The 24,174-nt window shown below is 44.3% G+C and overlaps 1 protein-coding gene across 2 annotated transcripts in view; it reads right to left on the bottom strand.

The window, feature by feature from the left end:
- Positions 1-16,635: 16,635 nt before the first annotated feature.
- Positions 16,636-24,174, bottom strand: part of HSPA4 (heat shock protein family A (Hsp70) member 4) — a 40,084-nt gene continuing 32,545 nt past the window's right edge. For both annotated transcript variants that reach the window (XM_010981451.3, XM_064484200.1), the window contains 5 exons: positions 22,776-22,901; positions 21,804-21,911; positions 20,233-20,352; positions 19,038-19,199; positions 16,636-18,827 (listed from right to left, as the gene is read on the bottom strand). In XM_010981451.3, coding sequence (XP_010979753.1) covers positions 18,624-18,827; positions 19,038-19,199; positions 20,233-20,352; positions 21,804-21,911; positions 22,776-22,901 — 720 coding nt within the window. In that variant the 3' untranslated portion in view covers positions 16,636-18,623. The remainder of the gene's footprint in view (positions 18,828-19,037; positions 19,200-20,232; positions 20,353-21,803; positions 21,912-22,775; positions 22,902-24,174) is intronic.

Genomic DNA, 24,174 nt, shown 5'->3' with positions numbered 1-24,174 from the left:
TGCACACTACACCTTTCTTGCTTAATTACCTCAAGGGTATCATCAAGGTCTCAGCTTAAACACGCCTTCCCATCATAGGAAGCCTTCCTTACTATGGACAGATTCCCTTACAGGTCTCATCCCAGTTTACAATAATGCTTTCTTATGTGTGGTTATTAAATGCCTGCCCCCCCACCCCAGAATCGAAGCTCCATGAGGGCAGTGACTATCGATTATGCTCATCACCACACCTCTAATGAAGAATTATTATAGAGACGAGTAATGAATAGAGACAAGGTCAGGGTTCCAATGCCGTGGGCCAAGCACCTTTACTCAAAGGAAGAATACTGTACTCTCTACATTACTCAGCCCAAATGTCAGCTGCCAAGGGCCCTCGACTGACCCTTGACCACGAAAGCAAACTGACTCTTGATACCAGCCCGTCATTTATGCCTCCTTTGATTGAGAGGGTGTGAATGGATGGCTCAGGGCCACTTAAAGACACACACACCAGTGCTCTCCTCTGCACGCCCTTGAGGCACCAGTGACACTGTAAGAAAAGCAGCAATAGGCTTCTCTCTCAGAAGTTTGGGGTCCACTAAACCAAAACCACCTACCCATCCATGGGCAGCTCCATCTGCCCTTGTCTGTGCACACCCCACATGCAACCCTCAACCTGCAGGCCATTCAGCATCCTTCAGAGTCGTTTCCCTCAACAATCCCCAGAAAAACCCATGTGCAAGGGGAGATCTTTCAAGGCTAAGCCTGGCTGGGCTCATGACCAGCAAGCTTGACAATATAGTAAAATGAGCTCGGTGTCCATCCACTGAGACACTGACGCATCTCCCAGGAGAGGACTTGTCTTGAGAAAAAAATGACCATGCATGACAACTTAACCCAGAGGCCAAGCCTAGTGATGTGACCAGCTCTGTCCCTTATGATTCAACCTGGGTGCAATGAAGACGCAAGCAATAAATCAAAATCAAAAGCTCCTCTCCTACAAACAAGGAAGAGTGGCAGAAAGGACAGCAGGTCAGCTGTACTACACCCCCTCAACTGAAGAAAATATGTAAAGATGGACCTTGCTTTTACTTCTGTATAAGTTCAGGATCACATGCTTGGATCTGAAATACCCAAGGAAGGGGCTCCAGGGAGAGATGACCATGCCTTCAGAACCAGTAGGAGGACCTCACCCAAGTCAGCAGGACCCAAGGGACCTACCAGAGCCCAGCATATGGGCCTGGAGCAAATGAGGAGGACACAACCCAGCCACCACCACAGTCCCTGACTCAACCTACTCACGCACATAAAGGATGATCACAAAGTATCTGAGGTGGGAGGGTACAGCTCAGTGGTCCAGCACATGCTTATCATGCACAAGGTCCTGCATTCAATCCCCAGTTAAAAAAAAAAAAAAAAAAAAAAAAAAGTTAATATAAAAAAGAAAGAAAGAAAACAAAATATTTGAGATCATGCTGGACACTGGTTCCTGATGAGCTGAGAGTCAAAGAAATATGTGTATCTGCCAGCCAGGATTAGAGTTTAAATTCCCAGTTACTTTACAAAATTTGTAAAATCAAAGTGGTCCCCAGAGGCTCAGACTTTCCATATCTAAGTCCAGAGAGACAGGTTTATGGATCATTATTAAACTGCTGAGAAAAGGTATAAACCAGGAAACTATTAGACATAAATCACACAAATGAGGCTGCAGCCCCATCAGTAATGAGGAGATTTGGACACAGACCAGCAGCACCTAAGTCTCAGGGATGCTGGTTCAGAGCAGACAAGGGTCAGGGGAGGGTCAAGGCCTGAGCTTCACTCTCCTCACCCCAACCAGACCCACCTCGAACCCTCTGCCCTTGTACTTCAGGCTCAGGGGGCAGAAACTGTCTGGTTGATAGCAGGTACTGAGTAAACGTGGGGAGTGAAGGTCTGGTGCAGTTGGCACTTCTCAGAGCTGCCTGCTCAGATAAAGGCGTCCAGCCAGGCCAGGGAGAAGGAGGAGAAGCCCCCAAAAGAATTGTTCCCAGAACAGGCCGATGTCCTGGGAAGAGGAAGACATGATGTCAATGGAATCTGCCTGTGTTGGAGTTTGAGCTGAGACCCAAGCTCAGGACACTGTGAAGTAAGGCCCACACACTTCAAAGAGACCACCTCTGCCCACTTTTAAGATATGGCCAAGCAGGCCCTCCTTATCCACCCTAGAGAAAGAAGGCCAGGGCTGTTAGAGAATTTTCAGAATGGGTAGAGAATTGTGTGGGGTTTCCTTCTCTGGGAGTAATTCTCTGCCCCCAAGTGTGTGTGGAAGTTTTGAGGGTGTCAGTGATGAGGGGCAGAGGTGCCACCCAGAGTGAGACTCCAGCTCACCTGCCTAAATATTTCCTAAACTGTGGAATCACAGGTCCTGGTATTGTGGGGGGAAGGGGAGAAGACAACAGAATTCCCACATCCATCTTACATACAAGACCGAGGCTCTCAGAGGTTACATGAACTATCCAGAATGAGGTACCCAAGTGGGCTCAGCTGCCTGTCTCGCCTCCTGCCTACATGGCAGATGCCAACATCTTATATCCCCCCACATGGACCAGGCACACCCTGAGGGCATTCCCCAAACTCCCCTGCACCCTTGTCCAAGTGCCCCCTTCCCACTGCTGTTCCAGGACCAAAGCACCAGACTGGGTTGGAGTGGACACCAGGGAAAGGCCAGACCTTTTTCAGAGCCCATGGGAATCCTAGCACCAGAGGGGCGGGGACAAGGCAGACCTCCCCCTCCACGCTTCCCACCCCAGCTCTTTTGTTGGGACAGATAATCTTTGTGATGTACGAAGGGAAGAGAAGGCAAGGACCAGCCTGCCCCACTGTTCCCACTCCCCGCACCCCCCCCCCCCACTGGTGACCAAGCCACTCTCCTGCTGTAGCGGAAGCTTGAGTTGGCAAGGAAGGACACCCTTTTATTTCACTTTATAAATTATTTTCCTGAGGGAAGGCATAAAATTGAACCAGAATAGTTGAGTTTAAACAATTTGGAATGTTTTTGTCTAGGAATGTCAGTGCAGAGTGAACAAAGTTCAGGCCCTGGAACAGGCCTCTCTCACCTGAAGCCCAGCTTGCTGCCCACTCAGATGGCCTTGGTACTGTTGGTTTATTCAAGGAGCATTTATGGACCACCTGTGATACTCTGGGTGTGTCACAGCCACTGCAACACAGCAATGAACAGGTCAGACATGGTACCTGCCCTCCTGGAGCTTATAGCCTAATGGCTATGACACCAGCCAACAAGACAAGGACAGACTGTGATAATAAACATAATAGCTTACATTTCCTAGGTGCTGACTCTAATGGTAGTCACTTTTCTCAGTATTTTACATGTATTAATTCACCTAATTCTAGAAGGAAAGTTTTATTACTAGCTCCACTTTACTTAGGAGGCACAGAGGGATTAAAAAATGCATCCAAGGTCACACAGGCCCAGTAAATGCAGAGTCTTGGAAAATAAACACAGCTGTGTCTGGTTCTAAGCCCTCTCTCTCAACCCTGTTACTCTGTATCTCTTGTGAGATGATGGTGGAGGAGACAAACAGAGTGACAGGAAATAGCAACTGGCAGGAGCCATTTTACTTAGAGGAGCTAAGGACAGCCTGTCTGAGGAGGGACAGAGACTGAGGAAGTGATCCAGGAGCTTGGGAGCACCTGAGGCAGCCTGCCAGGCAGCATAAACTGTGCACAAACCCCAGGTGCAAAACCAATCATGGGCGTGGTCAGGGAATGGAAGGAGGGCTGCTGAGGCTGGAGTCCAGAGCAAGAGGAGGGCAGTGGGCAGAGCTGGAGCTGCAGGAGGCCAGATCCAGGTCTCCCATCAAAGAGGGAGGGTTTGATTCAAAGTACATGAAAAATCAGTCCAGGGTAAGCAGAGCATGCGCTGAGCCAGGTGAGTGAAGCTCTGACTTCCACTGGTGGAAGCAGGGGGAAGGGCGGGGCCCTGACACTGAGTGCCATTTCCTCATCTGCCGGGGGGCGGGGGGGGGGGCCTGGCACTTTCTGGGCCCTTGGGGAGGTCACATAAGATAAAGCCTATTGTTGATGGAGAATGGTATAGAGCCCGCCCCAGTGTGAGAGACGGGAGCACAGGCTCCCTTCTCCAGTGAGACTGGAGCCCCTGCTACCAGTGAAGGTACCTCGGAATCCAGCTGGTGGACAATGTGGCCCAAGTTCCCGGCCAAGCTGGCCTCTCTTGTCACCCATTTCCCATTTGGGGTAAAAACTGTCTTTTCCCTCCCAGACCTGCAAGTACCTGAAAACTAATTACAACCACAGTCCTGTGCCGTGAGATCCAAGGTTTCCTTTGGTAGTTTAGAGGTAAGGTCAGAAAAATACAGAATACATACAGATCACGGGGAAATCTGGGATGCATTTTCTGGCCTCAGCCCATCCTCACTGCCTATGCTACATGCTGACAGTGTTCGTCTCCTCAGTCACCCCAAGTACATTAAGGCACTGAGCCTAGGAGACGTGAGGGTGGAGGAACAGGGCTCAGGAAACAATCGTTCCCTTAATGTGAATAAATATATTCATTACAATAAAACTGACATTCACTGAGCCAGGCACTTACTGAGCATGCTTCATCTAATTCTCACAAACAGGTTCTTACGCCTGTTTTGTGGAAGAGAAGAAAGAGCCTCAGAGAGGGTGAGTGGTGTTCCCAAGGTCACAGAGACAGGATCTGAACTGACTCCAGAATCTGTATTGTTTATGCCTCACCTAGAGGATCTTTTCACAACCGAGACCCAGGTGCGTTTACCTCACACTGAAGGCCAATATGCCTCATGTCACCTGAGGAATAAGAAAGAGTTAATGTTTATTTAGCACTTAATAGGTGCTAAGTGACACACACTATCTTGTTTGTGAAGTGGGTTAAGGAGAGAATCTACCTGCAAGAGTTAAACAAGATGGTGTGCCCTAGAGCAGACTGAAGTCAGGGATTTCTCACCACCAAGGAGGCCACATTGGAGCTCCCAGTCATGATGGGAAAAGTTGAGCCTGTCTCCAGCCCAGGCTAGGAGCAGCTGTGAATTGCCCCAGTTCCAGCTCATCCAGACAGGTCCAGATGAGCTGTGTCAAGGCCAATGGGCCAAAAGAGAGGCCCCAAGCCAGCACCTCCCTCTCCCCTACAGCACCTCCAATCTTGGTGAGCAGGCCTGCAGACCTGTTGGGTCCCTGCCATCCCTGTGTCCTGGGAACACCCCACCAAGTAGACACAGAGAGGAACCCCAGGACACAGGACATTGAGGACCACCTCCCTCAGTTCCCCTGCACCCAACCACAGCTCCTTCTGGGCCTTGCTCAGCACCTCCACTCCTATAGGAGTTAAAGCAAGGTGGCTAGGCCGAAAAGTAGATGAAGGGCCTGAGCAAACCACTAGGGGAGCAACATGACAGCTAGGAGAAGGCCCAGATAAGCCAGGAGGGGCCCTGCAATACAGATGGACAGCAGTGTGCAGTCGGCACCTTCTCTCTCTCCAACACAGGCCCACACCTGCCTTAAGGAAGATAGCCACGTAGAACCATGAGTGAAGCAGCTTTCTACCCACCAAACTCAGTGCCCTCAAGTGCTCCTGCAGACAGCCATCTGCCGCCCAGCTCTTTCATTCAGCCTTCTCTCTTCACTTCCCTGTACTAATATCCCACTTGTGGGGATCTCTCTGTGTTCCTAGAATGCTGTATTCTTGTTACTCATCATCATCCCAGCAGACAAGACTATTATCATCATCTCCATTTCACAGATGAGAAAACTAAGGCAAAGAAAACTGAAATATTTTGCCCAGAGTCACCCAGCAGCTGTATGGTAGGGTTGGGACCGAGGTCAGGCCTATCCAGTTCCAAAGCCTTCTACCTTCTCCCTCAGCCTCCAGGCCCTCCCAGACATCTCTGCACCCAGATCTCCAGTGCACCAGATCCCAGAGTGCTTCAGGCTGTGGAAACCACCCTTCCTATACAGTGCCTCCTTCCCAAGGAGCTGCACCATCGAGCTTCTCTCCCCTGCTCCTGTCCTGCAGTTCCCCTGGTTTAGAAGCCCTCAGGCCACCCGGGAATGCACTGAGAGGTAGGCCACCACACTCAGGTACTTTGTGCTCCCTGGCTGTATTGTGGCAGCGTCAGGCTCCCCAAATGTTGTTTACTAATAAATCCCTGAGAATTTATAATAAAGTTGATGGGGCCTAACTGATGGATCCAGGACAAAGGGAGCCAATTACCCGACAGTCTCTGCTATGATCTTAAAACAGATGTTTGAGTGTGTAAAATTATGGCTTGTGGTTGGGAACTGCAGATACAATTCCAACCTTCCCTTTTATTGCCACTCACAAATGTAAAATGCTGCGAGATCTACATCTGAAATTCCACGTCTGCCATTTTGTCCCATATCTCTGAAGCCAAGGCTACATGTGGAGTGGGTACCCTGGTAATTACTCTGCAAGTCCAGGGACATCTAGAAAAGCACTGGCACACAGTGCAGCAGCAGACAGGCCCCCAGGGCTCACCTCTGACCATCCTGGAGTATCAGTAATAGGGGGTCACCGTCCCTGCCCTCTGGAGTTTCTACTTTAGGTGACTCAAACCTGCACCAGCAGACTGGCCCCTCCCACACTTCTAGAACCCAAATCAGCCCAATTCTTAGCACATTTATATGGGCCAACTAGGAAGGTGAAGTTCTTGCACATTTGGGTGTGATTAGTATTTAGGGTTATACCTGGTTCTCTGGAATTTCCCTAGGCCACCCACAGCAGGGACTCCAGCAAGCCCCCTACTGTGCAACCAAAGTTGCTCACATAGCTCACATCCTGTGCCTCCTCACACAACTGCCCCTGGAGGATTGGAGGAAGAGGATGTGGAAAGAGAGGGGGGAGGAAGGAGGAGAAAAGGGGATCTGGGATAGTGGAGTTCCCCAAACCAGGACCCTCAACGACAGTTTCTTGGCACCTTTGTTCAAGCCCAGAGACCCTTTCGGACAGACCCACTCCTGGGCCTGCCTGCTCACAGGACAATCCCAGACACCCTGAGCCAAACCACCCTGAGTGAGGAGGTCTCTGAGCGCAGCCAGTATGACTGACATCCTTATGAAAATAGGGAATTTGGACAGAGACACACACCTAGAGGGAAGACACAGGGTGAACACCATCCATGAGCTAAGGAATGCCCAAGGCCACCCGAAGCCAGGAGGGAGGCACAGACAGATTTTCTGCCACAGCTTCACAAGGAACCAACCCTGCCCACACCTTCACTTCAGAACTCTGGCCCCCAGAACTATGAGAGAGCCATTCAGTTGTGTAAGCCCCCGGCATAAGGGGCTCTGTTACAGCAGCCCCAGGAGGCAAATACACCCACTGTCACTGGGACACCAACAGGGCAGAAGCAGGCCCACCAACATAAGCCTCCTCCAGGCCCTGCAAAGGTGTGCACATGGTCCCATGCTTTGGGTGAAGTTAACTGGGCAATTTTAACACAAATCGGGCTGAAAAGATTCACCACCAGGTGCATCTATGAAATGAGAAGAGGCTCAAAAGTAGCATGAAGCAGGCATCACCAGAACCTGCACAGAAGCTCCTAAAAACACTGCATGGCTTGCTCCCCAAGAGTCCAGTGTCAGAAGAAAGCAGAAACACCAACCTACCTTTTCACCAGGAGAAGACAGCCACTGATGGCCATGAAGGTCCACTAGGAGTCGGGGGAGAGGGCCAAGCAGAAAAACACCTGTTCTCCAGCTGGGAACACCAACCATGACGCCCGACACCCCCACGTTCTCTCGGAGTTCCAGGGCAAGTGTTCCTCTTTCCCACTCACTTCAGAGAAAAGCTGAGGTCACCCACTTGCCAGGAGGCCAGGGAATGACTTTGATCCCTGTAATTGAGTGGGGGAGAAACCTCAACCAATCACATTTTATACTGGATGTTGGAAATTCGGGAGCCTGGGTGAACAAGGACAACAAATGGCCAGCGTGTCCTCGAGTGAGCACCCCAGAGGCCCCTGCGGCCTAAGCCCCCCTCGCCCTTTTTCACCAAGCCACCAGCATCTTCACAAAGGCCTCTCCTCCTGCAGAGCCCCCAGCCCTCATCCTGTCACCCTCAACTCCCCCTGCCAGAAGGGCCAGGAGTGGGAAGAGGTGAGGGTTGTGAGAGAAAACACATCCCAGACCATGTATTCTCCTTGTGGCTCACAGGATCCCCACTCTGAACTTGTGTGCGCCTTTCTTAACATATGAGACTGTTTTTCCTAAAAAGCAGATTCCCTCTGATTCTACTCAGCACATGTCATCCCCCTTAACCACAGAGACCTGGCCACCCTCCTTAGTGAACCACCCAGCCCCAGGATCACTATCACTGTCTCCCAGAGACAGAGGAGCTCTGCCCCGGCCCCACAGCAGCCAACCACCTACTTGGCCTCACAGGGCTCCTCACCAGCCTCCCTGCTCCAGTCCTGCCCTTCCTCACCCTTCCCCAGAAACAGCTGATCTCTCTACAATGCAAATCAGACAAACTGCTGTCCTCACTTTAAAACTTATCAGGGCTTATCAACACCCTCAGGAGAAAATTAAGTCCCTTTTCATCTCATATGAAAGATACAAGGGCTTCAAGCCCCAGAAATTCCCTCCCCAAGTACTTTGGACCTCCCCCGGTCTGCTGCTTGCATGGGTCCGACAACGGGTGCCAGGCATCAGCACAGGCCTAGAGGCTGGGCTGGTAGCCACAGACCACTCCCCAGACCTGAGACACCTATTGACCCACCTGGTCCTTTGTCCTGCCTGTCCAAGACCACACTCAGGCAAAGGTGCTTGGGGCCAAGGCATTGCAGGCTTGAGGGCCGGCTATCTCCATGCACACACCCAGGTGTCCTCAAGCTGCATGGGACAGGGTGAGGATGTGTTCCTCCTATGTCCTGTATCACCAGGTCAAATTTCAGCTTGCTTTATAGAACCTCTCATGGGTCCCTGTGGCCCTTCCTATAATCTGACCTTTCTTACCCTCATCTCTGATGGTGTGTATTATCTTCAACTTCAAAAGGCCCTGAACTCCCATATAAAATGACTGCAAAATAGGGGCATGGGGAGGGGTATTTTATGTGACTCCACCCACTGGCCCCACCCCTTATGTCTGGCCACTACCTGCCAGCACTTCCACCCTGAGCTGTTTGTTGATTCCTGCACCTTCCGTCAAGCCCTCCCTCCGTCTAGGGCTCCCTGATCAAACCCTCTTTCTTCACTCACTTATGCAGCCACTACCCACTCACCTGTTACTTCTCAGCTCCCATCCTACCTTGTGTATTGATTGTCAATTATCTTTTCATTTCTAGTACATCTCCCCACCCCCGCAGTAGCTGAAGGGCTACATTAAGACAGCTCTGGGCACTGTTGATATTTGCATCCCCAGGCCAGGGAAGAGCCCCATAGCTACTCAGAGAATGTTTGTGGAAGGGACCAAGGAGCCAGCAAATGAAGTCCAGGCTCCTCACCTGTTGAAACCCCCAGGTCCCCTCAGGCGGCTGCTATGGCTGGGAGGTCTCCCACTACCGACAGCCTACTCTGGGAGGTGGGCACCATCACAGCAGTGCCAGATTGTCAGGAACCATTTATTTTGTAAACTCAAATTAACAGGAAGCAATTTCATTAACAGATAGTGCTGCTTGATGAGTTCATTCCAATTCAGGGCTTATTTTTAAAGTGTCCTTAAAAGCTATGTGGAGCAGGCTAAGGAACTGAGTCTAATTTAATGGAAATTGTGTGACTTTATGTCTCACCTGGGAACATCGAGATACTGAGGCCTTTCCCTGAACTGTGAGGACCCCTTGAAGCCACAGATATCTCCTCCAGTTTAAGGAGGTGGGTAGACAGGGGTGTGCCGACCTGAAGGTGGACTCTGGAGCCTGTGGGCCCAGTTCCAGAAGGGAACTCAGCTTAGCAAATGGTTCTCCACCCTGGAGAAGCTCTCAGACTGGGAAAAAGACGCACAGAGAGAAAGAAATCACAGACTTACCTACCTTGTGAGGTCCCGGGAAACAGGACACCACGGAGATAAGCCAAAGGCCAGTCCTAAAGAACAGCCCCACACACTGCTGACTACAACTCAGGGCAAGTCCATCTAGCCCAGTTCACCCCACAGCCAGCGTAAACCAGATGTAGTATTCAGAGACACATAGTCCTGCAGTCACAAGTAGTCTCAGAGAGATTCCAAACTTGAGTCAGCATTTCCAAAGGAATGCTGCATTCGCATCTCCTCCTCCCCACAATTGTATTCAAGTCTCTCCCTTTATACCCTGGCCCACAACCACGTTCACCTTCAGCTGTTTATTACGTTAATCAACAGCCTCATGTGTTTCCCCTTTCCCCATTACCCAGGTTCTCTAGCGCCAGAACATCAACATCACCTGGGAACTTGCTAGAAATGTAAATCTTTGGCCCCCACTACAGGTGAAATAAAAACTCTGAAGGTAGGCCCAGCAACCTGGATTTTCACAAGCTCCCCAAGGTTTTTAGAGGCAGAGCTGAGCCGCTGCTTTACCTCAAAGGAGAGCCCAGGGGCTGATCCACAGCGGTCCTCCTCACCACTCTCTCCCCTGCCACTTGAGTTCAGTCTCTTGTACCCATTCTCCTGATTTGGCATTACAGAAATCCGGAAAACAAGCTGGCCAAGACAGAAGTCATAGAGGGTGGGCAATAGCAGGAGGCAGTCCTCTTTAAAGGGATGAGTGGAGAAGACCAAGGGTCCCCCATACACCAGGGAACCTTGTGTCTTTCATACCACTCAAAACCGGGATATTTACCATAGGATAAGGAGAGGACACTCAACTAGCTGTCTGCAGGCTCACATTTACCTCAGTCTTTCTGAAGCTGCAGCAGAAGTCCAGGATTCAGAGTCATACATCTGCTTCCTGGGACTCTCTATCCATAGCTGGAGACCCTACCCTCTACAGAGGTCAGTGCCAGCACCCTTCTGGGGCTACCAATGGGATCACACTGAATCAAGCCAAAAGGAGTGGTGGAGCCTCTGGCACTAGGTAGGGTGGATTCATGTGCAGTCTAGGGGCAAGAATCAACACTTCCTCCCCAACCCAGTACCATCTGTCCCAGGAGGAGGTCAGTGCCTCTCTGCTCCTTAGGCTGTACTCAACATTGTTCCTCAGGAATCTGGGCTATTGTCAAGATAAGGATAAAAAACTTTCCTCCACAGCCTGGGACTGCTTATACCTGGGTCAGCTGCTCCTTGCTCTGTTAGTGGGGCTTAAAAAGGCAAGTTACATGCCTGGTGCTCACAATACCTTTATCCCTTGTTTGTCTTGAATGTCTTCTACATCCATCATTTCATGTGACGAGCAGGACTGGTGTGATCACAGAAGAAACTGAGGCCCCTAGAGGTTAAGTGTTTACAAGTCAAAAAGATCAGCATCACCTGGGGAGCTTGTTAGAACTCTGGTCTCTCAAGCCCTTCCCTGACATATGGAATCAGAATCTGCCTTTTAGCAAGAGCCCAGCTGAGTTTGAGCACTGGGCTCGGTACTTACCCAAAATCTGGGGTCAGTCCAATATTCTTTTATAAGAAGTGATACCACACCTTGAGTGATAGGACCTTAGGGTTTACAGCACAAGTCCATAAAAGTCCTCTGCTTTGTAGCTTGGGGCTTCCGTTAAACCACACTTGTCTTTTTTTTTTTTTAAGTATAATTTTTAAAGGTTACACTTCATTTACAGTTATTACAGAATATTGGCTATATTCCCCTTGTACAATACGTCCCTGTAGCCTGTCTTACACCCAATAGTTTGTACCTCCCACTCCCCACCCCTATATAAACCACACCTGCTTTGCTCTTACCTTCCCCGAGGGAGAGGAGATGGACGTCTGCATTCTCTGAAGTCTGGGACTCACCATGGAGTAGTCTGACCCCAGGCAAAGGAAGAGTGATGCCGCCCTCACCTGGCAGCTTTAACACTGCAGCTCACACACCAAATTAGAACAAGCTGGAGGAGGGCCATGGGATTCCTAGAGAGCCAGCTCTACCTCAAATCATGCTGTATGCAGAGCGATTGTTTTGGAGGGCAAAAAGCCCCATATTCTAGGCACATAGCTTTCCACAAGATTAACGTTCTTCAAAGTAGCTGGACTCAGGATTTCTGGCTTTGCCAACCACCTGCTCTGTGAGCTTTGCCTGCTTTGGCCCTTTCCTCATCCACAAAGTAGAGAGTTACATGTGATTTCAAGTATAGTTCTTACGTTGTTTTTTGTTCACTGCAAATATTGCACGTGTATATTCAGGTATTCCGTCCTTCACGCTGGCTGCATGGGGTAGTTGAGAACTAGGCAGAGTTCATCTTTCAGTTGAAGGGTGTAGGATGGACACGGACAGGACCAGTCACAGAGCAAAGACCCCTCACTCAAGGGGCTTCCATAATTGTCTGATCTCTATCCCATGCAGCCCTCCTGGTCCTCATGGCATTCTCACTTGAGTCCTAGAAGACTGCCCACTGGCATTGCTGAAAGCTACTCTTTATCATTTGGGCCAACCTTTTCTGGAACATCTACTGATCCAGCTCATCCTCATAAATGCTTTGCTGGGATTTACATCTTGGAAACTGAGCCATTGAGATGGTTTTCCAAGTGTTTCCAGCTTTCTCTCCCCCAAGGGTATAGCCGAGTCTTGACTGAACAGTAAACCAGTCTATTTTAAATGTTACTCAGCCATAAAAAAAGAATAAAATAATGCCATTTGGAGCAACATGGATGGACCTACAAATCGTCATTTTAAGTAAAGTAAGCCAGAAAGAGAAAGAAAATACCATATATCACTCATATGTGGAATCTTAAAGAAAAGGACACTATGAACTCACCTACAAAACAGAAACAGACTCGCAGACGTAGTAAACAATCTATGGTTACTGGGGAAAGAGGGTGGGAAGGGATAAATTTGGGGAGTTTGAGATTTACAAATGTTACCCACTATATATAAAAGTAGATTTTAAACAGTTTCTTCAGTATAGCCCAGGGAACTATGTTCAATATCTTTTAATAACCTTTAATGAAAGAGAATATGAAAATGAATGTATATGCATGACTAGAACATTGTGCTGTACACCAGAAATTGACACATTGTAACTGATTGTACTTCAATTATAAAATAAAATAAAATAAATTTTTAATGTTAAAAGTACATGTAGAAAATAGACTTACCGTATGATCCAGCAATCCCATTCCTGGGTATATACCTGGAGAAAATATAATTCAAAAAGACATATGCACCCCAAAGTTCACAGCAGCACTACGTACAATAGCCAAGACATGGAAGCAACCTCAATGTCCATCAACAGATGACTGGATAAAGATGTCGTGTGTGTATGTGTACATATTTAGGTAAGTGTGTGTGTGTGTGTGTATACAAATATATACAATGGAATACTACTCAGCCATAAAAAGGATAAAATGCCATTTGTAGCAACATAGATGGACTTGGAGATCGTCATTCTAACTGAAGTAAGCCAGAAAGAAATGCCATATGATATCGCTTATATGTAGAGTATTTTTTTAAAAAAGGACACAAATGAACTTATCTACAAAACAGAAACAGACTCACGGACATAGAGAATAAACATGGTCACCAGGAGGTAGAGGGTGGGAAGGGATAAATTCGGAATTCGAAAATTGCACATCTTGGGGAGTGATGGAAATGTTATCTTGATTGTGGTGGTGGTTTCATGAGTGTATACATCAAAATTCATCAAACTGTACATCTGAAATATGCATAGTTTACTGTATAGGAACCATACCACAATAAAGGTGTTTTTTAAAAAAAAGTGCATGCAGAAAAAACAATGCCTGTACCGGCTAAGGGTCTGCTTACTTATTAAGAGAAGTATTTTAAGTGCTTTCTCTCCCTCCATTGATTCAGGACTCCAAATCTTACAAGTCCACCTGGCCTTCAAAGGATGTAAATACAGGCACAACTAATGGAAAAGACCCAAAACACAGCTCTCCATGGTTTTTTTTTTATTATTATTATTCTTGTTGTCCTTGAACCTGGCAAATCCCAAGTTAGAAGTAAATGCTTCCCGAAGTAAATGCTTCCCTTATTCTCCCTCCCTGACCTTACAACATGTGTCAAAACTGGAGTGACAAAGTCAGGATTGGCCTGGCATTTGTTTATGGTTATTAGAGCTGGAAAGTATTCTGTATTGTTCTCACATCATCTGAGGTCTTCCCTTCCCTGATGCCCTAGAAATTTACTCCCCCACTTTATCGTCCTGGAAGTGTTGCCCCTACCACAACATTGCCATTTTTCCATTTTGCCGTCTAGCCTGCTGCTAAAGAGATCACCTCCTTCATGTCTACACTTAAGACATGTGCTCCAAATAGCAGTATCCAACTCAAAGAGAACCAAGGAATTGAGGGTCAGAGCCCAGGGCTGCTTCAGCCACAGGCAAGGGAGAACTTCCCAGGCGAGGACTCCAGGTAACTGGTGGAAACTATTCCCATTTGCACACAGGACAGTTGGCCTAGGATGCTGCCTAACCTCCTTCTTCCCCACGTTGATCCCTCATTTCAACTAGACCAAGCTTCCTGACCAAATAATCTCCACCTGCAGCATCACTACACTCCCATGAAGCCCAGCTCCCATCCTTCTAAAGCATCCCCACAGCGTCTAGCCCCGCTGGCCACTGCCACTTCTCAAACTTCCCTCCTCCCTCTCTGGCCACTCCTTGTTTCATTCAAAGCTTCCACTTCCTCTTCCTGACACTGCTAAACATGATCCTTCACTCCCAAAGCAGGAATACAGTCTGACCCTCAAAGTTTCCTTCCACATCCAACTGTAGCTTCAGGATCTCTCAGTTCTATTTTGTACATCTTCCTAATCTTATCCAGACTCCTGCCAACATCTGCACTGACTCCTGCAGACTGGAAGGTCCACGTATATTATGTCCTCTATTCTAAGTTTGAAACCTTGGAGCCATTCTTCTTAAAATACACTTCTAATTTTTCTAACATTACAAAATTCCTAAATGCTTATTACAGATTATCTTAGAAAATACAAACAAGCAAAAATTTACAAACAGAAATCACCCACAATCCTACCTTGGGAAGAAACCATTTCATTTTGAAATACCCACCAGTTTTTGGTATTTATGCAAATATTTCATGTTCTCTCCAAATATAGGAAGTGGTGCATATTGTTATACAACCTGAATTATATATAATTTTACCTTAGAAATGATCTGTTACAGCCACTAAAGAAAAACGATTGGGATTGATCAGGTATACAGAAGTCTTAACATCAAAAGCCCAATCTGTAAAATGTCATCAGGCCCCTGAAGCCTGGCCTGAGTTGCCTTGTCATTAGCCCATCAAGGTTAACTTCCCCAACTTCCAAAAGCATCGTTTTTAGTCACTTTGAATCTTCTGTCTTCCTCCAGTACCAAGATCTGCCCTTTACCCCTTCATTTGGTTCATCCCCCTACCCGGCCCCGCCTCAAACATGGATTATTTTAAAAGTCCCACTACCTCCAACTTCCCCCAGACTCAACCACTCTGCACATATCACGAGCATCCCTAAAACATGCCACCTTCAGGCTAAAAAGCTCTAGCCCGCAGTGCTCCACACCAGGACCCCAAACTCTTAGCCCTACCACCTCTGACAGCACCCCCACAAAAACCACTTGAGGTGTTTGAAAAGCATCTCAAAGACCACTGGTCTGAAGCCTCTGCATAAATCCTCACCAACTCCATGGGAGATGTGAAGGAGGTTCTTCACATTAAACTGAAGTTGTCCCATGGAAGAACCTTCACGCTAGCTCTGGCTTTGCCTCCAACACCCTCTTTTACAGTGATACCCAGGAACAGTGGTACCACTACTAGGTAAACAGAGCTGTTACTCTTTCCAGCTGACTCCCCAACACCCCCATAAAATGGCTATACTCTTCATCACTAGTCAGCTGCGCCTAGGCCTCCCACTCCTGTTACCAGATTTCCACTTTTCTCCCAAAGACAGAGGCCTTAGACAAAAACCTTACTCCAGTCACTTCTCGAAGGTGGCTGGCACAGGCCCTGTTGGTGAGCCTGGCAGGTAAGCTAACACAGCCAGAGCATCAGGACTGTTAAGTGGCAAGCCTACAGGAAGGCACCTGACCCCTCCTCATCTAGGCCCCATGCTTTGTACCATTAGGGTCTCTTCTGATGGCTTCACCCTCTTTCATCACTCACCACCACTCCACATATATACACCCACACCCCCACCACATATCCACCAGTAGCAGCAGTTACTAGCACACTCTGAGCCCTGTCCTGTTCCTTGAAGGGGCAAGCATCAGTCTTGGCACTGGCCTTCATGGGGCCATAACCACCTCTTGCTATTCTCAAATCCCTGAAAGGGGCAGTCACAGGAGCAAGGGAAGGATTCCGACATCAGAGAAGTGAGCGAAGACTCAACATGGGAGAATATGTATGGAAATAGAGCAACTTCTTACCACCCACTGTGCTGAGCCTGAAATGTTCTTCAGAATAGAGGTCTCTGACAGAAGTCAACAACCTGGAATTCAGCTAGAACTCTTACTTCTCGAGAAAAGTTTTTATTGAAAACACACATACACACACATACACATCCTTCATTATGAAATTAAGAAAACCATTCCTTTGAGTGTAAGACAGGTTTCTTTTTATTAATTTTTCCTAAACTTGTCTCATGTTTACTGAATGTTTTCTTTGTGTAAGAACGTAACCTGGAACTTTAACAAACCAATTTGGATAACGCAGCCTGGATAAATGCTTGCCTGCACACAAGTTATCAATTACCACTCTCTGGTCTGGCCTCCACATAAATCCAATTGGTCTTCAAGCCTGTCTAAACAGAGAGCAAGCAGACCACATCATCTTATTTCTCTTAAATTTTAAACCTCAAATTCACCCCCATCCCAACACCCTCACCCTCCCCAGCACACACACAAAAAAAAGGTTTCAGAAGAATGGCCATTAAGGATTGAGTCAGTTGCATAAGAATTGGCTTAATCCTGCAGCCAGCACTCCAAAATAGGTCTTGGCCTCACAGCGGGCCAGCTGGAACTCTTGAAGCAGGATAGGTAGAGAAAGGACAGAGGATGGTCTAAGAACAGGGCCAAGTCCTGGTGACGCAAGGCTTCCATGCATACTTACACACCAACAAAATTACACTTCCACTTTCCTCCTCTAAGCAATGTTTCTCTATAGCACTTCAGAGCTTGTAAAACTCTGTACATCTTTTGGTGCAGAGATGAAAACATTCTAAATATTCAAGGTATAATCTTATTTCTAATAACATAGGCCAAAATTAACAGAGAAGCACTCTGCTATACAGATTAACAATCATTACAAAAGGTCCAAAATGTAACCAAAGCCTGTAACAGTTTCTAAGGCAGGTACCAGGTCTGGCCTCTAATACTACAGGATTCCCTTAGAGTTTCCAAAATGCCTCACTCCTATCAACACTGCCCAAAGGGCAAGTCACAGGGAATGCTTTGGTGCTCCTGACATTGGCTGCACAGTAAGAATGAGGTGTTGAAGTCCTGCACCACACTTTAACACTAATTTCAGACTCATCCAGTACAATCCAGTGTATCTTAGTTCTTTGTAGGATCTGTCAGCTGTTTAACACATACAAATCGGTAGAATTATGACAGATATTAACACTTAACACATAGATGATTGTGAATGAGCTAAAAAGAACTTTTAACTCTTGTCCTAGGACTTCAAGCTATACCTCAAATTTATACAGAACATCTCTCACCTGCATAAGTAGGCCAGGATACAAATCTTTACACCATAGTTAACAAGAATTAATTCCTCAATTAAATTTACGATGCCTATACCCAACAATACATCTATCCAATTCTAATCTTCCGAGGAGAAAATTATTTAGACTTTGACCCTTGGGATATTAGTCAACAAACTTTTAAGAACATACATTCTCAGCAAGAGCCTCCAGGTCCAAAAACCTCAGTTAACAACTTGAAAGTAAAAAGGGTCTACTTTCCCGAGAGCAACACACATGGCATTTGTAACGGGAGTTCCTTTAATTGGGGAAAGAGGGGAAAATAAGGGTGGGAGTCAAAGCAGAGTTTAGTGTGAAGAAGGTCAGAGCATACCTTTGTTGTTCTGTTAATCCATGCCATGCTCTAGCTCTCAGAAACAGAGGGAAACCCCTCTCCCATCCCCACACCAGGTGGGGAGCCTTTGTGGCAATCTCCACAGCAGATTTTTATAGCACAATTAGAGTTCCTGCCATATATGTCATAACAAAAAGTTTGCTTGATAGCTAGGTATAGCTTGTGCTATAGCTCAACTTTCTAAAACAAACTTCTCTTTGTATAAGCATGATTAAACATACAAGGAGTGAAGCATAAGCTCAGTAAGACTAACTGGGCTCCTAAATAGTACCGTTATGAAAATGATACAATGCACTTCATTTCTGTATCTAACTATTTAGAAGTCAAAATGCTCCATACGTTACCTAATATCCCCTCCCCCCAAAACCCCTAAAAACTGACTAAGAAATCTCCAGTATTTAATTGCTCTAGTTGATATTTAGAACAAAGTTGACAACTTAAAGCTTTATAATAGTCTGTTTTAATATAAACAATTGTTAGAATCAATCAATGTCCATTTCAGGAAGCTTCTTGTCTGAATCAGAAGGCACAGCTGTGTCTGTACCCTGCTCAGCAGCCTGAGGGCCTGGGTTGTCTCCTTGGCCGTCCACTGGTCCATTCTGCTCTGCATTTTTTTGCTCCTCTTTTGGAGGCTCCACTTTGGGTTTGGGTTTTGAAATTATAGGATTACACATACTCATCAGCTCCTAGAACAGCAGGAGAGAAAATTGTAGTTTCTTATAAAATAATAAATTTCACATGACATACTAAAACCCAAGTCCACCCTTTCCTGCCCAATCCCCAAGCCATTAGTTAAGTTGCAATAATGAAATTCTCTCCTAAATGTCATTTTAAGGACTGTTAATAATAAATAATGAGACTGACAAGACCGTTGAATCTTTAAAATTGTAAATTACTTTAATTTTAGCTTCGATCTCTTTCGCCTTGACAACTGGATCCACAGTCAGACTCTGCTTGTTCTGCAGATTCAGCTTGTTATTCATCCATTCCATGGCTTCATTCGTGCTTTTTTCCACCTTCACCATGTCAGCAGCATCCAAATGGTCATACTGGTCCTCCTGTAACCAGGAGTCAACCATAAACGTGTCAGGGATGATATTCTCCCTACTCAAATATCACGTAGTTCTTCACCATCTTTCAAAAAGTTACACCTTTCCCAATATGAAGCACATCTAGCCTCACAATCTAAATAGACATTCAATTCCTTAAAAATTCAAGAACAGAAAAACCTCAATTTTCAAAACACTAAGGAAATACATTTTAAAGTCAAAAACATAAGGTGTAATTAAAAAGCTTCAACAGTATAAACAGCACATGCTTTACACAAAATCTTAGAGAGATAATTTCACAATGTAAAAAAAATTACACTATCATTAGATACGAGACCTTAAGATTACGCAGGCACCCACTTTAGAAACCAAAACAATCTTTTTTCAAAACAGTAATACAATTTTTAAAGGAGGCCTTTCAAAAGTAAAATTCAAAAATTAAAATAACAATATTTTTTTAAAAGTTCAATTTATCTGCCTTAAAGTTTCTTGCACTGACAATACATCAAGAACCTGGAGTGGAGTGGTTAGCAACCCAAACTTTGGAATCAGACCTCAGGCCAAATCCCAGCTCCAATAGTAACCTTGGGTGAAGCTTAGAAATTAGCCATAAATGTCGATACCACCACCTACTTAATAAGGGTACTGTGTGGGTTTAATGAGATAATATATTGATGAGATATATTTTGTAAAGTGCTCAAAAGCCCTGATAAGTAATTTATAGTTGAGACAGTCCTACATCTGCATAACAAACCAAATCATTTACCTAATATGTTCTAAGAGCAGAATAGAGCAGATTAAGTCACCAATGAAACACTTCATAGCAAGAAAAGGAAACTGAACAATATTGCTCAATTCCAGATTCCACTTATTGAAGAGCATCAAATACCAGAGTTCTTAGTTAAGACTCCATAAATATTATACAGGATATTAAGATCCAAAAAGAAACCAGTATTATTAAACAATAGTTTAAAAGACTGCTATGTAAATGTCTCAAAACTTTACCAAAACAGTAGTAGGGAAGAGGAATAAAAAAAGATACCTTGTTTTTGAAAGCGCTGATTACTTTCATATACTGTTGGATTTGTTTCCCTAGTTCTTCAAATAATTTTGGTCTTTCTTCAGATTCCTGGAATCTTATCTTAATAGGCTGACCTAGATTCTTAACAGAGAGAGAATATACAAACTCATCATAAGGAAGTTTAAACTCTCAGAGTTGTGTTTTTCTAAGATTGATTATAAATTAAAATGTATTTAATCCCGATGTTCTATATGTTAAGAAGCCGAATATTTTTCCCCAGCCCACTGAAATAATATCCTCAGGCCTCACTAGAATGTACCTCAATATTGTTCCATGTGGGACCACTTCAACTTGTCACTTGAGCCCTAGTTCTCAAAAAACACTGAGGAGACAACCAAAAATTACATGCCTCCTGACAATGATATAAAACACTAAATATGAAGTACATCTGCCAAAAAAATGTTTTTAAAACCTGTATCTGACAGCCTCTAGCTCTAACCATCAACTAATCAAATAATACTGAACACCACAGAGGTGAAAATGAGCAAAATCCAGACTGGAAATAAATCCTACAGGGCAAATGATCTCTTTTTTTCATCAACTAAATAAGGGAGGAGAAATGATGCATAGAGAACTACAGACACAGATTTAAGGGACATAGCAATAGAATAAACGGACCTTACTTGGATCTTGAGTCAAATAAACTAAAAGATAATTTATGAAACAACTGAACTTGAAAACTGACTATATGGTGATATTAAGGAATTTTTTTGTGCATGTAATAATGGTTCAGCTTAAGGTTACATTTTCTTTTAGATACATACTGAAATATTTTTGGATTAAATATAACATGAGACTTGCTTAAAATAACTGGCAGTGGAAGGGAACAGAAATGAAATAAAACTGGCCATAAGTTGAGAACAGCTGAAGCTATTTTTCTATTTTCAAGTGTTGGACATCTCTCATAATAAAAAGTTAATTAAAAAATCAACAGTAAAGATCTCACTGGAAGCTCCTGATATTCTTGCAGAATGACTGCAGGCATTGTCCTTAAGCAACTCCATTCTAAAGATTAGTCACAATGGCCCAGTCTGACAAGAAACTAAGCAATTCAGAGAACGTAAAAAGTTCTTGTGCATTTGTATCTTTTTCCAAACAGAAGGCCTCAACTTTAGATAATTCTTTTTACTTTTAACCCTAAGGTTTAACTATCAAATTCTTTAAATACAAAACCAGATGCTTCTGGCTCTATTAAGAATCAAAGCTTATACAAAGCCCCACTCCAACTGCACTACAGGTGCCTTTAGGACAGGGACACATCTTGCTAGTCTTTCTCTTCATTCCCAAGAATACGTTCCATCGCCAATTCACTGAAACATTTGAAGTCTAAACTCAATTTTCAGGAAAAATTCTGTTATTATCAAATTCTAAAAGTGAGAAAGATAATGAACCTAAGTGATAAAAAGTACAGCTCTTCAATCACTTTCAACCTGTCTTCATTACTTGACATGAGAATTCCCACCAATTTTGACATACTCTCCATGGAAACTATAGCATGGATTCAAACACTTCTGCTTTCAAGAGTCACCTACTTTTAATTCAGCCAATTTATCAACATAAACTTGCTTTGGCTGGTCTTCTCCATCCTCATACAACCAATTTTCAGTATCTTCTAGTTTCAAGGTAAAATTGTTACGATCCTAAAGATGAAGGAAACATTGTAATTAAGTCAATCAAAAACCAGTTGATTCAACAATGAAGGTATGGGCACAGACCGTGATATATCTGGATATATTTAACAATATTGACAAGATACTGTTTTGCTCGATAGGCATGGGGGATTTCATTACACTATTCTCTCCACTCTTGGGGACATTTGAACGTGTTTGAAAATTTCATAATTAAAAATTACATTTATCTTGTAATAACCTTTAATGGAAAAGAATATGAAAATGAATACATGTATGTATATGAATGACTGGGACATTATACTGTACACCAGAAATTGACACATTATAACTGACTATAATTTAAAAAAATAAAATAAATTACATTTAAAAATAAGTGACTTATACAGTGAATAATACTGTACTGCATATTTGAAAGTTGCTAAGAGATTAAATGTTAAAAGTTAACAAGAAAAAAAATTTATAACTATGTATAGTGATGGATGTTTTAACTAGACTTATTGTGGTGACCATTTCATAACGTATACAATGAATCATTATGTGGTACACCTGAAACTAATATAAAGTTATATGTCACTTATACCTCTTTTTTTTTTTTTGAAGAAGTGAGTTAAATAAACACTGGGGAAAAGTGAGCTGATTTAAAGAAAAATACTAGGTAAACAATAGCATGCAAATATATTCAAAAGTGATGCACAAAGACCAACCTTTGGGTAAAGACTAATACAAAATAAAACGATATTAAACTTTTCCCAAAAACAGTACATTTTTCATCATTTTACTGTACACCTACAGATGCAAACTTCCCTCTTAACTACATTTAAGGATGCTCCCAGGAGACACACAGTAAGCAGGTACATTGCGTCACATACTTACATCTTCATTCACAAACTTCTCATATTCACCACTAAGCTTGTCTCTCATTTCGTACACATATTCTTCTACTGCATTCTTAGCATCATTCCTCTCCTTCTCCAGTTTATCCTGCATTATCATCTTACCCTGTGAACAGTATAAATCAGACATTCAGAAAACTGAGACAAGTTCCTCTTAAATAGAAACAATATAATTACAAAAGTAAAGAAGCCTTCTTCCCCTTAGTTCTCCTAATCATACAAGAGAAGAGAGCTAGAAGCATTAGTCTTCAGTAAATTATGAGGACCAAGTGAGAGTTTGTGGGTGTGCTTAGAAAAAAAGAGCAATAATCACATTAAGTCATAAGAAGCCACAAAGTGCCATATACTATGTGATTCCCAGGGCGAGAAGTAGGATGAGGCAAGGTTGGTGTCCAGGGCTGTGTCAGACCTGAGAGCGAGTGACTCTTTACATTCTGCTCTATAGACACATCACTTGTTTCACCCTAGTCCTGGCCCTGATGATTCCATTTGTATGACATTCTGGAAAAGGCAAAAAAAAAAAAAAAAAAACGAGTAAAATGTAGATGAGTGCTTACTAGGGGCTGGGATGGGGAAAGGGTTCACTACAAAGGAGCAGAATGAGGGAATTTTTTTGCGGGGGTGGGGGGGTGACAGAAGGTCAACTGACTGCAGTGGTGGCTACATGACTATGCGTATTTATGTGAACTCATAGAATGATATACCAAAAAGAGTTAATTTTAGTCCGTGTAAATTTAAAAAAGTGAATAGAAAGCAAGAAAAAAAATCCAGGTGACAATTCATGATACTATTTTCTCTCTTTCTTTATGTCACGTATTTTTCATAATAAAGAGCAAAAACATCAACCAAAAAAAGAGCAATAGAAGAAATATGAAGATGCACAAACCCAAAAGCATAAATAAGGAAAAAATTAAAGAGAACTTAAGGAAACTACTAGCTCAATGTCACAAGGTGGGTATACTCTGCTTGTATTACACACACAGAAAAATCAAATTATTTACATAGTACAGATACTAAAGGTTCTGTAAAACAAAACTTTTCTAAGATCCAATGCATACATGGTAAGAAGCCTCACAGACAAAAATTGAGTAATTGTGTTCCAGGGCCCCAAACCTTGCATCACTCACCATAAATTAGAGTTACTTATTGAATGGCAACAGGGAAGGAATAAAACGCAGTGCTGCCATTAACGCTAAAGTGATTTCTCCCACCAATCAACTTTTCTGACCCTGGCCTTAAACATCCCAATCTCTAATGACAACCGTAACAAAACACCCAAACAGAAATGATACCTCCCCTAAATGTCAAAGATCTCATAACAGATCTTTTACCGTAAAAACATAATACCATCATAAAAAATTTTGATGTAAATGAGATCT

The sequence above is a fragment of the Camelus dromedarius genome, chromosome 3, assembly GCF_036321535.1.
Source record: "Camelus dromedarius isolate mCamDro1 chromosome 3, mCamDro1.pat, whole genome shotgun sequence".
Classification (NCBI taxonomy): domain Eukaryota; kingdom Metazoa; phylum Chordata; class Mammalia; order Artiodactyla; family Camelidae; genus Camelus; species Camelus dromedarius.
Note: the sequence above shows the minus strand (reverse complement) of the source record. Positions and strands in the feature narration are given on the sequence as shown.